Below are 15,863 nucleotides of genomic sequence, written 5' to 3'. Positions count from 1 at the left end.
CATCTTTTCCTCTGAGTCCAGTGCACCAGACTCCTGGTCCATTTACAGATGAGGAAACTGGGACCCAGAAAAGTGAAGGCTTCTCCAAGCCCACAAAGAGGGGTAATTCACTGGTGGCAGATTTGGGGCTAGAACCCAGCCGTTTCGGTGTCACAAAGCTCACAGGGCCTTTACTGATCAGAGGGTCAGAGGACTTGGAGCTAAAGGAAACCTGGGGGAGGGGTGTATAGTACAACCCCTTCATTTTTACAAATGAGGAAACTGAGACCAGAGAGTCCCTCAACTGGGTGATAACAGGACAAAGATTAAGCAGGTCTCCACCCAGACCCAGGGCTCTTTCTGTTTCAACTGCTTCTCCTAACCACTGGTCCCCAGGTACTCCCATTCTTTTTCATTTTCTATTTCTTTAAAATGGAAATCCAGACTTCAAATGAACAGCAGAGGGACCACTTCATTTCACAATGAAAATTCCAAAACACGTAGAGTCCAAAAAACGTTTCCTTTTTGCCAACCCTAAATCCTTCAAGAAGAATGAAGAGGGCACAAGTCAGCAGAGAACTCAGTATCATTGCTAAAATCAAAAGCCAAGTGAGAGCTAGGCCTGAGCTAAATTTGCCTAACTAGGGAGCTCTAGCCCATCAATTTGGCCAAATTACACCCAGGGAGAAAGGTAATTGACATCAAATAGTATTTGTTGTGATTGGTCTATCACTCTCCAAAGCCGGCACAAAGACCTCCAAAATGAAAGTGAGAGGGTAAACAATGGAACTGCATCAAGAGGCAGTCCCCACCCCAAAATGCCCATCTGCTCCTGGTGTCAATCTTTGAAGGAGCAGCTTCAAGAGAACAATGTCTCTGGGAGGGCTGGGCTCAGGCTAGCCTTCAGAAGCTGCCTGGCCTTTACAATTCTGCCCAACAGAGCTCTGAAAGGCGGGCTTTCCAAAGGTTTCGGTGTGCAAAATTATTCCTGCCTGAATCCCGTAGATGTCAGCGGTGCTTAAATCAAGGCAGATTCTCCCATTGCCAAGAATTGGTGAAACCAGAGGCCAAGGGATGGGCACTGGATTGAGGCATTTGGGTGCAAAAAACAGGATTACAGCTGGGGTCCCTGGAACATATCCATGTCCAAATTCATTATCTTGTATTTGCTAGCTAGTTCCTTAAAATAAAGGTGACAGCTCAGTAATTAGCCAAGACAATAAAGGTTTGACTGTAAATCAAGCAAAGTCAGTTGGTGCAGTGGTGATGGCCAATCCTTTCAAAAAAGGATAAGAGCCTTCATGACTCAGTTGGACCTTAAGAGGGAGTTGAAAACCTGAGAAACACTTTCCAAAACTCTTCAATGGAAATTTAAGTAAGATCCTCTCTAAATACACACACACACACACACACACACACACACACACATATATATATACATATGTACACATATGCATATATAGCTGTATATAGGCACACAAAGGCAAAATAGGTCTTATAAATAATAACCTCATTGAAAATGCAAATCTAAGCCTAGTTATTTTATTTGGCAATCTAGCCAGTTCTCGGAACAATAAAAGGCTTGTCTTCCAAACTTCAGAGACAGGCCTATCAGAAGTTACTATTTTCCACAAGACAACAACATACAAAGGAGGCGGTCAGAAGGGAAGGTTTTCTTGATCAGTTTCATCCAGAGCTTGGTCTATCCATGATTAGCATAACAGCCTTTTGCCAGAATTGAAAGGAAAAAGGATTGTTGGCTGGCTGGGAAAAACAAAGCCCTCCCCCTGATAACTGTTCTCCTTTTCCAAAGTTTCTCAAGCATTTGAAGTTCTCAGTGGCAGCTCTCTACCCTCCAGGTCCTCCAGTTCCTGAGGGGGCTTCCTAAGTTCCTAGGTCATTGAGCCTTCAACAGAAAGAGAGTGAGAGGCAGGTGTTGTAAGCACAAGACATATTGGCCTCATATAACGGATCTTTTCAATACACTGTGGGAGGAAGGATGGGCCTCAGTCTCCCCGTGAAGACTTATTTTCTTTACTCTCATGAGAGATCCTTCATGTTGCAGCAAGAGAACAACACTGACCCCAAAGAAAACAGATTATTGCTAAATTGTAAGTGCTGAGGCCTCTGACACATTTCTCAAAAGCAGAGAGAGCCTAGCAAATGATGATAAGGTCTCCATTTGTGAAAGCAAAGCAGAAAATGCAAAAGGGGTGGGGTGGAAGAGAGTTGCCTGAACTACACTGGGTTTTTGCAATTCTTGATTTTGCAAAGACCTTGCCGTCTGTGTCAGCCCTTAGTTGGCTAGGATGATCAGCAAGGCATGGGTCCCGGGCTGGGCTCAGAGAAACAGTCAGAGGTCATTGAGTTCAAGACAAGCTTTCACCAAAGCCACTGCAGACAGAGAGGCTCATCAGCCCTCACTGTACACTGGCTTGTTTCCTTTGAATGAAGACAGACGCCCCTAAATGCTGCTGCAGGAAACCTGATTGGCTGCACACTGTGAGATAGAACATTTCTGCATGGAGCTGTCTCTTTATGCCTAAATGCCTGCATTAGTTTGGATCAATATGCCCCCATAACAGTTAATCCATGGAAATGCAAACACAGCAGAGAGAAACTGACAAAGAAATGCAATGTGTGTGCTGTTTCCAGGTGCACGTACACATGAATTCTGACCCCTGGGGGAAAGGTGGTAGAAGCAAAAAAGCAAGACATATCTGCAAATACACCAGCCCTGAAGGGCTTTGACGGCGAGGGAGGACAGCACTGGTTGTCAAAATGGCTTTGGAGTGACATGTCACCGTCAGGATGATGAAGTAGGCATTTTACTGACACTGACGCTCCTCAAGTCAACCAGAGAACCCTCACACAACTGCAATGCAGCTTTTGCTATCCATCCTAGAATCCATACACCAGCCCCTTGCATTGCTGCAGCTGAAACCAGCCCTGTCTCGTGCAGCCACTACCCACCCATGCTCACAATAAGATTATCGATGCATAACAACGTTTGACGGTAGGGAATGGGAGGAAAAATAATCGCCGCTACAGCTAGAGAAATGCAGAGGGGGAGGGGAAGGAAAAGTCAAAAGGTAACTCACCTTTGACTTGTGTTTCATATTCAGCTATGATCTCTTTGTCTTTCTTGAACTTAGTTTGAGATGACATTTTCTGAAGGGGCTACACCAACCCCGATTGGTCTTTCCCCCGAATTCTTCCCGGGTCCTCCCAGCAATAGCCGGAGTCAAGTCGATTTCCAAGGTTTGGGGACTAAGCAGTTTCACTTGGCTGCAGAAGGGGAAAGGGGGAAAACCTTCTAGCTTGCAGGAAGAATTCTCTTCATTTGCAAGGGGGAGGAGGGGGGAGGCAAATAATAGCTGGCTTCAGTCAGCTTGTCTTAAAAAAGAGTAGACATCCCCCCCCTCCCTCCAAAAAAGCACAGCAACCTGCTTCAGGTTTTTCAGACTTCTCTTTAAATATATGTCTGTGTGTATGTATCACAAAAACATTCACGCGCACATGCAAACAAACACACACACAGACACACACACACACAGACACACACAAGCGCTCACACACTCATTCCAACATGCACACTCACAATCGCGGTCTATGCATACACACCCTTGCACTCACACAAACACACACACACATACACACACGGAGACTCCTCCTTTGACGTGCAGTCGGTTCCCAGAGCCGATAAGAAAAGCTCTCCAGGTTTGTCCAAAGAAATGGTCAGGTTGCCAGAGGGGCTCTCATCTCGCATCTTCCCTCTCTCTCTCCCTCCCTCTGTCTGTCGTCCTCGTCCTTCCGACGGTCAGATTTATGGAGACGATCAAAGCCAGGAGAGAGAAACACAAGTTTTCCTTCTGAAATGCATGGGCTCCAGTGACCCGGGGGGCTGCAAACTGGAGCTGCTTTCACTGCAGGGCTGACTCTCTCTCGCTCGCTCGCTCCCCACAGCACCACCAGCGTAGTGTCACGGGCCAGACTCCACCTCCTAGATTTTATAACAACTGACACATTGTAGCCTACAGGACATCATAACTCACTGCAAGCTAAAAGGAGAAAAGCTCCACAAAAGGGACGGCGGCCCGGAGGAAGGAGCAGGTTAGCCCAGACCGAGAGGCCACCCCGGGAAGGAGAGAAAAAGACTGCCGGCTCGGTCAGCACAACCCGGATCTGGCCGCGGAGGCTTTTTCTTTGCTGACTGTCTCCTGAAAACTCCTGTTCTTTACTCCCAGGAGACTTGAAGCCTGGGGACAGGAGCTCGCAGTGGATTTCACAAAATTGGCACCCGTTTCCCCTCCCTTTATGCAGAGGCAGTACAGTGGAGGAGTTAGAGCCTTGGGCTGAGAGTCAGGAAGACCTGGGTTCGTATCTTGCCTCTGATTCAACCCAGCTGTGTGGCAATGGGTAAGTTAGCCCTCTCTCTGCCAAATGAAGAATACCTGTGCTCTGTACCTCTCAGAATTGTCGTGAGATTCCAGGTTAGGTGACTAGTAAATTTGAAAATGCCATATAACATTAGTTATTCTCCTACCCTTGATCATGTCTATCCTCACCTCGATTTAAAGCTAGAAAGGATCTTTGAGGTCATTGTACAGCTGAGGAAACTGAGGCTAGGAGTGGTTAAGTAACTTACCCCAGGGTCACACAGCTGGTGTCTGACCAAGGATTTGAACCCACGGAATTCCTTAGCCCGTTACAGATGACGAAACAGACTCAGAGAGGTTAGGAGACTTTCACAAGGCTATACAGTTCCTGTAATAACATACCCCCTGTGCCCTGGGGGCTAGCAAACATGCTTTCCCACTAAGGGTTCCCTAGCTCTGGGCTCATGAACAGACTGAGGACAGTTTGGTAACTAGGTTGTATAGTGGAAAAACAGTTGACTTGGACAGACCGGCACATCCCTCAGAAGCAGAGAGAGCCTAGCAAATGATGGTAAAGGCTCCATTTGTCAAAGCAAACAGAAGATGCAAAAGGGGTGGGGTTTGAGACCCAAAAGACCTGAGCTTAAATACTTCCTCAGAAGCTTGATGTCACAACTTCTCTCAAGCTCAGTTTCTTCATCTGTAAAATGTAAGAATAGCACCTACCTCAATGGGTTGTAGTGAGGATCAAATGAGATCTATGTAAGTGCTTTATAAACATTAAAATACTATATAAGTGTTAGCTATTATTATTCAATTCTGGAAGACCCTCTCCTCTAAAAAGAGGGGTCAGCCTCTTTTTTCATTATCTCTGGCTCTACACATATTTCCCCACCACACCCCAATCCTAAAACCTAGAAGGAAATCAAATAAAGCATAAGTGTGGCTTCTGTTTAGGGTTTCCAAAAGGGAGTAAAAGGGTATTCGATGTGCAATGTATATCAGGTATAGGACAGCTATTTATTTCCCCCACACAGAAAAATGCTAAAAACACAAAAGACTCATAAGGATGCAATGACAAAGACATAAAGTGTGATATTGTAACCCATAACTTCTGTTAAATAGTACTATCCTAGAAGATTGATACTTAGAACATTAAAACATAGAGCACTTAGTGGGACAGTAGACTAGGCATTTCAGCTTCACTTTGACTGTAACATCCAAACAATTCCTTCAATATATATGTCTTCAGGTCAGAAAGACAAGGCCTTGGGCTCAACATCTTTTCTGAGAAAAGTATAGTTGCAGAAACTTACTCCTGCTGCTAGTCAACCCAGAACCAAGGATGGGGGAACCCCCTGTCTTTCAGACTCAGAAGGTTGCTTCCAAGTCTAGAAAAATCCATTTCAGGACTGCTTTTATGTCACCTACTCTCAGGGAAAGAGTAGAAAAGGTAGATAAGGGACCTCAGCCTTGGGCTCATCTAGACAGTTCCTGAGCGCTTTAACATTGCTAACACCTGAAGGAAGTGCTTTCTTCTCCCTCCCCCAAAGGGAGATTCCAAAAGGGAATTCCAAAAGTCCAAGCAGGAGATTTCCATGCCACATGTTCCAGAGAGAAGAAGAGAGCAAGAGAAGTTGTCTCTCTCATTTTCAAGTAGAGTCAATGGGTTGCTCTTAATAATAACCACAACAGCAAGAATAACTAGCATTTACATAACACCTACTGTGTGCCCACTGGGGTAAGCGTACTTTGATCCTCACAACAACCCTGGGAGGCTGGTGCTTATTATTATCCCCATTTTACAGATGAAGGAATTGAGACAAACAGGTGAAGTGATTTGCCCAGAGTCACACTGCTAGTGAGGATCTGAGGCTGGATTTTAACTCAGGTCTTCCTGACTCCAGGTTCAATCAGCTGCCTCTCTTCCCAGCTTAGTGTTCAAAAAGAGAACTATTTCATTATCTCAAAACACAAAGTCCTTCGGTGCTGAGCCAGAGCCCACATGACCAACCCACTTGGCTGCAGCCTTGTACCCGCAGATCACCCATTTGCTCCCATTATTCCAGCAAGTGGCACAACTGGCATTTGAACCCAGATCTTCTGACCTTAAGAACAGCAAGAGCTATCTCACAATGACAAACAAAACCAGTGTCCTCATTGTCACTTCCTAGCTGTGCAATCTCAAGCAAGTCACTTATTTCCTCAAGTATAAAATAAGGGAATTGAACTAGGTGGGTATTGAGGTCCCTTCCACCTCTAAATCTACGTGCCTAGGATGACAAGGAGGAAATGGTTTTGCCATCAGCTGGTGTTTCAAAACAAAACCAAAAACCCTAGGGCTCAGGCAAATCCTGTAGTATAGTGGGGAGAACCTGAGACCCTTAGATTTGGAGTAAGAAAGCTGTTTGCTAGCTGTATGAACTTGAGCAGAACACTTAGAACCTCAGTTCCCTGGTCTGTAAAATGGGAATGATCATTCTTCTACTCCCTACTTCAGCAGACCTGTGAATTAGTGTGATATTAAGTGTGCTTTGTAATTGCTAAGGCACTGTACAAATAAACATCGGTTATTATTATACCCACAGCCCCTCCACCCCCTCTTCCTTTGTTACCAAGGGGATGTGGGCTGGACTGGCTGCCTGGCAACTAAGTCTGCCTCCCCCTTATCATTCCCACATCCTCTCGGGGCTGCACGTGACTCTCTCATGACATCTCCCCTTTGGCTCCTTTTCCTCCCCTTCGATGCTGGCCCCTGATTTGTCCGGTCTTGTTCCCTGATCGATGTCTTTTGTTATGATTGTGGGAGGGGAGGGCAGGCAGGATGAACTGTACACAGTATAATTTACCTTGTTCCCAAGGCAAGGGAGAGGCATCATTTGTTCAATCTAGGTTCTCCAGCTATGGAAAAATCATTGATTATAGTATCAGAAGACCTGGATTCAAATCCTGCCTCTAGCATTTATTAGCTATGTGACCCTAGGTAAGTCACATAATCTCCGTCAGTTTCCTTATGTGTGAGATGAAGAGGTTAGACTTGATGACAGCTAAAGTCCCTCTTGCTCTAATTCTATGGTCCATGGTATCCTTGGGATGGCCCTGGCCAGACATACTCAATTTCAAATGAGAAAATTCAGCCCCTTCTGCTTTTTCTTTCATTTCAAGTGGAGAGAAGATATTTCAAAGAATCTTGCAGTTATGAGAAAACTCAGAGATCACCTAGACCAATTTCTACCTAAAATACGAATGTCTTCCACCACATCCCTGCCAAAGGATCATCTAGCCTATGCTTGATTACCTCCAGTGATGGGGAACTCACTACCTTACAAAATAACACATTTCCCTCCAACTAGACACATGTTCTGATGCCATTCTTTCCCTCTGCCTGAGGTGTAACCTTCAAGCAACAGAAAAACTGACTATACATCAAGGGTTGTTACGCTGAGTCTATGATCTTTAAAATAAAAATTTTGATAACTGTATTTTGATATAATTGGTTTCCTTTGTAGTCCTCTGTTTTATATTATGCATTAAAAAACATTATTTTGAGAAGAGGTCCCCAGGCTTCACATTCAGACTTCTAAAGGGGGACTAGGACTGAAAAAAGGTTAAGAGTTCTTGTTCAGGATACTGATAGAAGAAGTTATGGAGTAACTAATATGGAAATGTGTTTGGCATGGCTGCATGTGTATACCCTATATCAAATTGCCTGCCTTTTCAATGAGGGAGGAAGGGATAGAATTTGGAACTCAAAAAATTTTTTAAATGAATGTTAAATATTATTTTACATGTAATTGGAAGAATATTTTTTAAAAAATTATGTAGCATGTTTTGTAACAGAAATGCACTTTTCATTCATTCTTTGTTTCACTGCTTCATTCAGGAAAATTTTACTAAGTGTTTACTCTGTGGAAAGTCAGTAAAATATAGAAAGAACTAGCCTCAAAGTAAGGATGACCTAGGCTCAAATATATACTGGCAGTGTGAGCCTAGGCAAGTCACTTTACTTCTCAGGCTCCTAGACAACATTCTGAGATTGTTAAAATTGCGGGGAAAGTGGATAAGCAGTCTGGCAGAAATTAAGTTTAGACCAACAACTCACACTTAACTCCTGATAAACTCCAAATAGATCCATGACCTAGATGTCAAAAATCATACCAGTCATACCATGAACAAATTAGAGGAAAAAGGAAGAAATTACCTTTTGAATACATGGATAGGAAAAGAGTTCATGACTAAACAAATGATAGAGAGGATCACACGAGATAAAATGAACAGTTTTGATCATAGAAAATTTTAGTTTTTGTACAAAAAAATCTATTGTAGTAAAAAAAAACTTAGAAGGGAAAGAAGTAGGTGGGTGAAAAATCTTTGTAATACGTTTCTCTGATAAAGGGCTCATTTCCAAGATCTATAAGGAACTGATTCAAACTTATAAGAATAAGACCCTTTCTCCTACTAGTTAGATAAGTAGTCAAAGGATATAGCAATGTAGTTTTCAAAGGAAGAAATCCAAGCTATTAAAAATCATGTGAAAAAATGCTCTAAATACTAATAATTAGAGAATTGAAAATTATAGAAACTCTGGAGCTCCACCTCACAACTATCAGAGTGTCAAAGATAAAAGAAAAAGAAAATGATAAATGTTGGAATAGCTGTAGGGAAACAGACACGCTAGTTCACTGTTAGTGGAGCTGTCAATTGGTTCAGCTAATCTAGAAAGCAAGAAACTGTGAGTATGCTCTGACCCAGCCAACTACTACTAGGCTTATATCCCTAAAGAAAACACAGAATGAAAAAATCCATATACCCAAAAATATTTATAGCAGCTCATTGTATGGTAGCCAAAAAAATTTGAAACTAAGGGTCCCTTCTTTCATTGGGGAATAGCTAAACAAATCATGATATGTGAATTTAATGGAATATCGTTGTGCCACAAAGAAATGATGAAATTAACAACTCCAGAGAAAACTGGGAAGATGGATTGATGTAGAGAAAAGTGAGCAGAACTAGAAAAATTATACAGTGATAACATTATAGAGAAAAACAAGTTTGAAAATCTTTGGTACTCTGATCACCTCGATAATAAACCACAAATCCAGAATAAGGAAGATTCCATATATCATTCACCTCCTGACCGAGGGATGATGAACTTAAAGTCTAGAAAGAGATATACATTTTTGGTCGTGGCTAATGTGGAAATGTGTTTTGTTAGACTATGTAGATATGTATTTTAAGGAAATGGTTTTTTAGGTTTATTTAGTATTTTTTTCCTTGAAGAGGGGGAGGAAGAGTGGAACGTGACAGATTAATTTTTTAAAATACTTCTTACTGAGGCAGCTAGGTGGCACAGTGAATAGAGCACCAACCCTGGAGTCAGGAGGACCTGAGTTCAAATCCAACCTCAGACACTTGACACTTACTAGCTGTGTGACCCTCAGCAAGTCACATAACCCTGATTGCCTCACCACAAAAAAAATTACTTGTTATTTTTAAAAATGTTAAATTATAAAAGAGTTTATGGTTCTAATAATAACTGGCAATGCTTAACTCAGATCTACTGTGAGGATCAAATAAAATGCTACATATGAAGTCACTTTGAAAAGTATAAAGAAGAATGTAAATCCTAGTATTTACTAGTAGATACTAGTATTGCTAATGCATATTATTATTAATATACCAATCATTGGCTATAGCATTAGAGGCAGTGTGGAAAAATGAATATAGTTTTGGGCTTAGGGTCAGAAAGAGTTGGGTTTAATTGCCGCCTCTAAACTTACCAGCTATGTGACCCTGGGCAAATCACCCAATTTCTATGTACTTGGAGCAATCCTGCATTCATAGAAGGTCCCCACACAGGAAGTTCCTCATGTTGAAAAAAATCAAGGTCCCTTCCTCTAACGTAATAAGAGTCACTGATGCTAGCCACTAAAGGCTTGCCTCCTATTGCTACTTACATTTTGAAGAGTGGAGAAACTAAAGTACAGAGTTAGTCACTGAGCAATGGAAGGACACTTCAGTGTAGCAGATGAGCGAATAAACATAGGAGCTACAGCTTTCCACAGCAGCTGTGAAAAGAGGACTGAATTCAGAGTATGAAGGGCAGCATTCAAATCCTGATTCTGCCGCCCAGCACCTATATGACCTTAGGCAAGCCATTTCAATGTCTTGGTTCAGTTTCCTTACCTGTAAAATGGCTGGGGGTGGGGGAGACTTATGGACTAGATGACATCTAGGGTAAATCCATAATCTGCAGTTTGTTTATCTCTAAAGTGAAGGTAATACTATGACCCAAAACTTCAGGGAAGTGTTTTCAATCAACTTTGAGTCAATACCTTATTGGAAGGAGCACCATCAATTTTGATTTTCTTTTAATTGCTGTAGGCCAGAATGATGATGATTAGTCAGTCTTTCCAGAGTACAACTTCATTTTCTAGTAGGCAAAGAAATCAGGCCATGGAATGTTGCCTTCCTTATCCACTTTATTCCCTTATTCTGCCCTAAACTTGATTGTTGTACAGTGGAATCAGAGACCTAGGTTGTTCCGATGCGACCTGTGCCACTTATTGTTGGTGTAATTCTTAACAGTCATTTAAGTTCTGTTTGCCTCAATTTTATCATATGTAAAATGAGGGAGCTGGATTATATAACCTCCAAGGTTCCTTCTGATAACTTAATCTATGATCTTATGATCCTGTGTCCTTTGTTGTTTATATTCTATGCTTTCATTATCCCCAGATGTTTCTCTTAATGGTTAACATTAGATTGGACCCATAATTCATGGTGAAGAGCACTTGTTGAAACAAATATAATTATGCAACTTAAAGAAAACCAAAAACTTGTATAATTATATTTGTTTCAACAAGCACTCTTCACCAAAAATTGGGCAGAGCCAAGATGGCAGTGGGAAAGCAGGGACTTGCCTAAAGCTCTCCCCCAGGACCCTCCTAACACCTATAAAAATGGCTCTGAACAAATTCTAGAACTGCAGAACCCACAAAATAGCAGAGGGAAGCAGGGCTCCAGCTCAGGACAGCCTGGATGGTTGCTGGGTAAGGTCTATCGCATGGAGCTGGGAGCAGAGCAGAGCCCAGCATAGGCTGCTCTCGGACCAACCAGACTGGGAGCCAGGCAACACAGGCCCTAGTGCCCTGAATCTGTGAGCTGTGGCAGTTACCAGACTTCTCAACCCCCAAACACCAAAGACAACAGAGAAGGTTAGTGGGGAAAAAACTGCGGGGACAGAGTGAAAAGAGTTCAAGGTAGGCTACCATCCTGGGGGCAGCGGAGGCACTGCAGCTCTGAGGCTGCTTACAGAGCTACAGCTACAGTTGCTTCTGGCCCCAGACCCACCTGGTGGGAGGAATTAAGTGGCGGATCAGAGCGGCAGTGCAGAGCCTGCTTAGATCTGAGTTGTGGTCTGGGTTGGCAGTTCTTGGGGGAGGAGGAGCACTGCTGTGGCAGAGCTTGCTGTATAGAAATAGTTCTGAAAACAACAGTGCAGCCCCTCAAGCTTGGAACAAAGTACTTTCTACTCTACAAGCAGTCACACCCTGACAAAAAGCTCAAGGGTCAAGTAATTGGCTGGGAAATGAACAGGCAGCAAAATCACTCTCAGATTCAGATTCGGACTTTGGAATCTTTCTTTGGTGACAAAGAAGACCAAAACATACAACCAGAAGAAGTCAACAAAGTCAAAGATCCTACATCAAAAGCCTCTAAGAAAAACATAAACTGGACTCAGGCCATGGAAGAGTTCAAAAAGGATTTAGAAAAGCAAGTTAGAGATGTAGAGGAAAATTTGGGAAGAGAAATGAGAGTTATGGGAGAAAACCATGAAAAACAAGTCAATGACTTGCTAAAGGAGACCCAAAAAATACTGAAGAAAATAACACCCTAAAAAATAGACTAACTCAAATGGCAAAAGAGCTCCAAAAAGCCAATGAGGAGAAGAATGCCTTGAAAGGCAGAATTAGCCAAATGGAAAAGGAGGTCCAAAAGACCACTGAAGAAAATACTACCTTAAAAATTAGATTGGAGCAAGTGGAAGCTAGTGACTTGATGAGAAATCAAGATCTTATAAAACAGAACCAAAGGAATGAAAAAGTGGAAGACAATGTGAAATATCTCATTGGAAAAACCACTGACCTGGAAAATAGATCCAGGAGAGATAATTTAAAATTATTGGACTACCTGAAAGCCATGATCACAAAAAGAGCCTAGACATCATCTTTCAAGAAATTATCAAGAAGAACTGCCCTGATATTCTAGAGCCTGAGGGTAAAATAGAAATTGAAAGAATCCACTGATGGCCTCCTGAAAAAGATGCCCAAAAGGAAAACTCCTAGGAATATTGTCATCAAATTCCAGAGTTCCTAAATCAAGGAGAAAATACTGCAAGCAGCCAGAAAGAAACAATTCAAGTATTGTGGAAACACAATCAGGATAACATAAGATCTAGCAGCTTCTACATTAAGGTATTGAAGGGCTTGGAATATGTTATTCAAAGGAGCTAGGTCAGAGGAGCTAGGATTAAAACCAAGAATCACCTACCCAGCAAAACTAAGTATAATGCTCCAAGGAAAAATATGGGTTTTCAATAAAATAGAGGACTTTCACACTTTCTCAATGAAAAGACCAGAGCTAAATAGAAATTTTGACTTTCAAACACAAGAATCAAGAGAAGCATGAAAAGGTAAACAAGAAAGAGAAATCACAAGGTACTTACTAAAGTTGAACTGTTCTGTTTACATTCCTACATGGAAAGATGATGTGTATAATTCATGAGACTTCAGTATTAGGGTAGCTGAAGGGAACATACATATATATATACATATATATATATATATATATATATATATATATATATATATATATATATAGACAGAGGGCACAGGGTGAGTTGAATATGAAGGGATGATATCTAAAAAATAAAATTAAGGGATGAGAGAGGAAAATATTGAGAGAGGGAGAAAGGGAGAGATAGAATGGGGTAAATTATCTCGCATAAAAGTGGCAAGAAAAAGCAGTTCATTGGAAGGGAAGAGGGGGCAGGTGAGGGGAAATGACTCAGATTTGACCTCAGGAGGGAATACCATACACACTCAATTGGGTATTTTACCCCACAGGAAAGAAGGAGGAAGGAGATAAAAAAGGGGGGATGATAGAAGGGAGGGCAGATAGGGGGAGGAGGTAATCAAAAGCAAACACTTTCGAAAAAGGACAAGGTCAAGGGAGAAAATCGAATAAAGGGGATAGGATAGGAAGGAGCAAAATATAGTTAGTCTTTCACAACATGAGTATTGTGGAAGGGTTTTGCATAATGATACACTTGTGGCCTATGTTGAATTGCTTGCCTTCTTAGGGAGGGTGGGTGGGGAGGGAAGAGGGGAGAGAATTTGGAGCTCAAAGTTTTAAAAGCAGATGTTCAAAAAAAAAAGTTTTTACATGCAACTAGGAAATAAGATACACAGGCAATGGGACATAGAAATTTATCTTGCCCTACAAGAAAGTAAGGGAAAATGGGAGAGGGATGGGGGGAGTGGGGTGACAGAAGGGAGGGCTGAGTGGGGAATGAGGCAATCAGAATATATGCCATCTTGGAGTGAGGGGGAGGGTAGAAATGGGGAGAAAATTTGTAATTCAAAGTCTTGTGGAAATTAATGCTGAAAACTAAAAATATTAAATAAATAAATAATAGTTTTTTTAAAGATCCCAAAAACATGAACAGTCAACAAAACTCATACATTCTGATATCAATTGGTATAATTATAATTCAAGAGTCCAGTATAGGAGAGCATTTTACAATAGTATTTTCACAAATGTGGATTCATTACAACCAGATAAATGAGTAACACAAAAGATAATTCTATGTGCCACTTTCTTCATTCTTTTGATTTTGCTTTATGGTTTCTTGATGTCTCGTGGAGTCATTACCTACCACTTGCCCAGCTCTACTTTTTAAGGAGTTCTTTTCTTCAATGAATTTTTGTATATCTTTTTCCATTTGGCCAATTCTGCTTTTTTTCCCCTTAACATAGAGATTCTGGAAAGGAAGAAAACAAGCATTTATTAAACATCTATTGTGTGTCAGGTGCTTTACAAATTTTTTTTTCATTTGATCTGTGTAACAACCCTGAGAGATAGGTATAATTAAAAAATATAGAACTCTTCATGAATTTGCATCTCATTCTTGCTCAAAGGCCATGCTAATCTTCTCTGTATTGTTCCAGTTTTAGAATTTGTGCTGCCAAAGCAAGCACCTAATTCTCTTTTTTTAAGATAGTCTTCTCTTCGTTGGATTTTTGTGCTTCTTTTTGCCACTTGGCCAATTCTGTTTCTAAAGGTTTTATTTTCTTCAGTATTTTTTGTGCCTCCCTTACCAAGCTGTTGACTCTTTTTTCATGATTTCCTTGCATCACTCTCATTTTTTCCCCAATTTTCCCTCTGCCTCTCTTATTTGATTTTCAAAATCCTTTTTGAATTCTTCCAGAAATTTGGGGTGGGGGTGGGACTGAGACAAATTCACATTTTTCTTTGAGGCTTTGGATGTAACAGTTTTTATTTTGTTGTCTTCTTCTGAGTTTGTGTTTTGATCTTTCCTGTCACCATAGTAACTTTCTATAGGCAGGATCTTTTTTTGTTATTGTTTGCTCATTTTTCTAGCCTATTTCTTGACTTTTAACTCTATACTAAAGTGGGGTTCTGCTTCTGGAGTAGAGGGGGCACTGTTCCCAAGCTTCAGGTTTTCTTGTACAGCTATTTTCAGAGCTAGTTCTTGGAGTCTTTTAGTTTTTACAAGGTGGTATGATCTAAGGAGAGGTGTGTTTATTACCCTCCTGGCCTGTTCCCTGGACTGTGAGTGACCACAAGCACTCTTTTCAGCTTTGGAACTGTGACCAGGGTCCCCACTTTCCTGCAACCACAAGCTCTGGTATAGTAATGCTCCTCCTCACCCTGAGACTGCAACCCAGAACTGTGACCTGGATCCATGTATGGACAATGTAACAGAATCCTGCACCCAATGCCAGCAAAGAGAGCCCTATAATCTATTTCTGATCAGTTCTCCAAACCCCTTACCATCTGTGGGTTTAGAGCTTTGGAAGCCACCAGTAATTCAGTCACCCCCAAAGTCTGTTCCATGTTTGTTTGGGCCTGGTCTGCAGTGGCACAGCCCACTGGACTGTGCTCCATTCTCCTCCTGATGCAACAGACCTTTCCTGCCAGCCTTCTAAGTTGTCTTAAGGTGGAAAATTGCTCCAGCCCATCCTTTTATGGGTTCTGATGCTCCAGAATTTGTTTTGAGGCATTATTTAAAGTTGTTTGGAGAGGAATTTGGTAGAACTCAGGCAAGTACCTGCCTTTTCTCTGCCATCTTGGCTCTGCCTCAAGACGTACCACTTTCTTAAGAAGAGAGAAATGAACAAGCATTTATTAATTGCCACATAGTAATGTGCCAGGTACTTTAACCACTTGTGGAGGAGCATTGTCCTGGGAATCGGGAAA

The 15,863-nt window shown here is 41.7% G+C and overlaps 1 protein-coding gene and 1 non-coding gene across 3 annotated transcripts in view; both read right to left on the bottom strand.

The window, feature by feature from the left end:
* Window positions 1–3,523, bottom strand: part of SRGAP3 (SLIT-ROBO Rho GTPase activating protein 3) — a 274,924-nt gene extending 271,401 nt beyond the window's left edge. For both annotated transcript variants that reach the window (XM_036737985.1, XM_036737984.1), the window contains exon 1: window positions 3,081–3,523. In XM_036737985.1, coding sequence (XP_036593880.1) covers window positions 3,081–3,147 — 67 coding nt within the window. In that variant the 5' untranslated portion in view covers window positions 3,148–3,523. The remainder of the gene's footprint in view (window positions 1–3,080) is intronic.
* A 10,990-nt stretch (window positions 3,524–14,513) lies between these two features.
* LOC118832411 lies at window positions 14,514–14,620 on the bottom strand. Its single transcript, XR_005009176.1, has one exon. It is a non-coding gene; the product is annotated as a U6 spliceosomal RNA (small nuclear RNA).
* Window positions 14,621–15,863: the final 1,243 nt, after the last annotated feature.

Source organism: Trichosurus vulpecula, chromosome 9, assembly GCF_011100635.1.
Source record: "Trichosurus vulpecula isolate mTriVul1 chromosome 9, mTriVul1.pri, whole genome shotgun sequence".
Classification (NCBI taxonomy): Eukaryota; Metazoa; Chordata; class Mammalia; order Diprotodontia; family Phalangeridae; genus Trichosurus; species Trichosurus vulpecula.
This window is presented reverse-complemented; position numbering and strand designations above follow the sequence as displayed.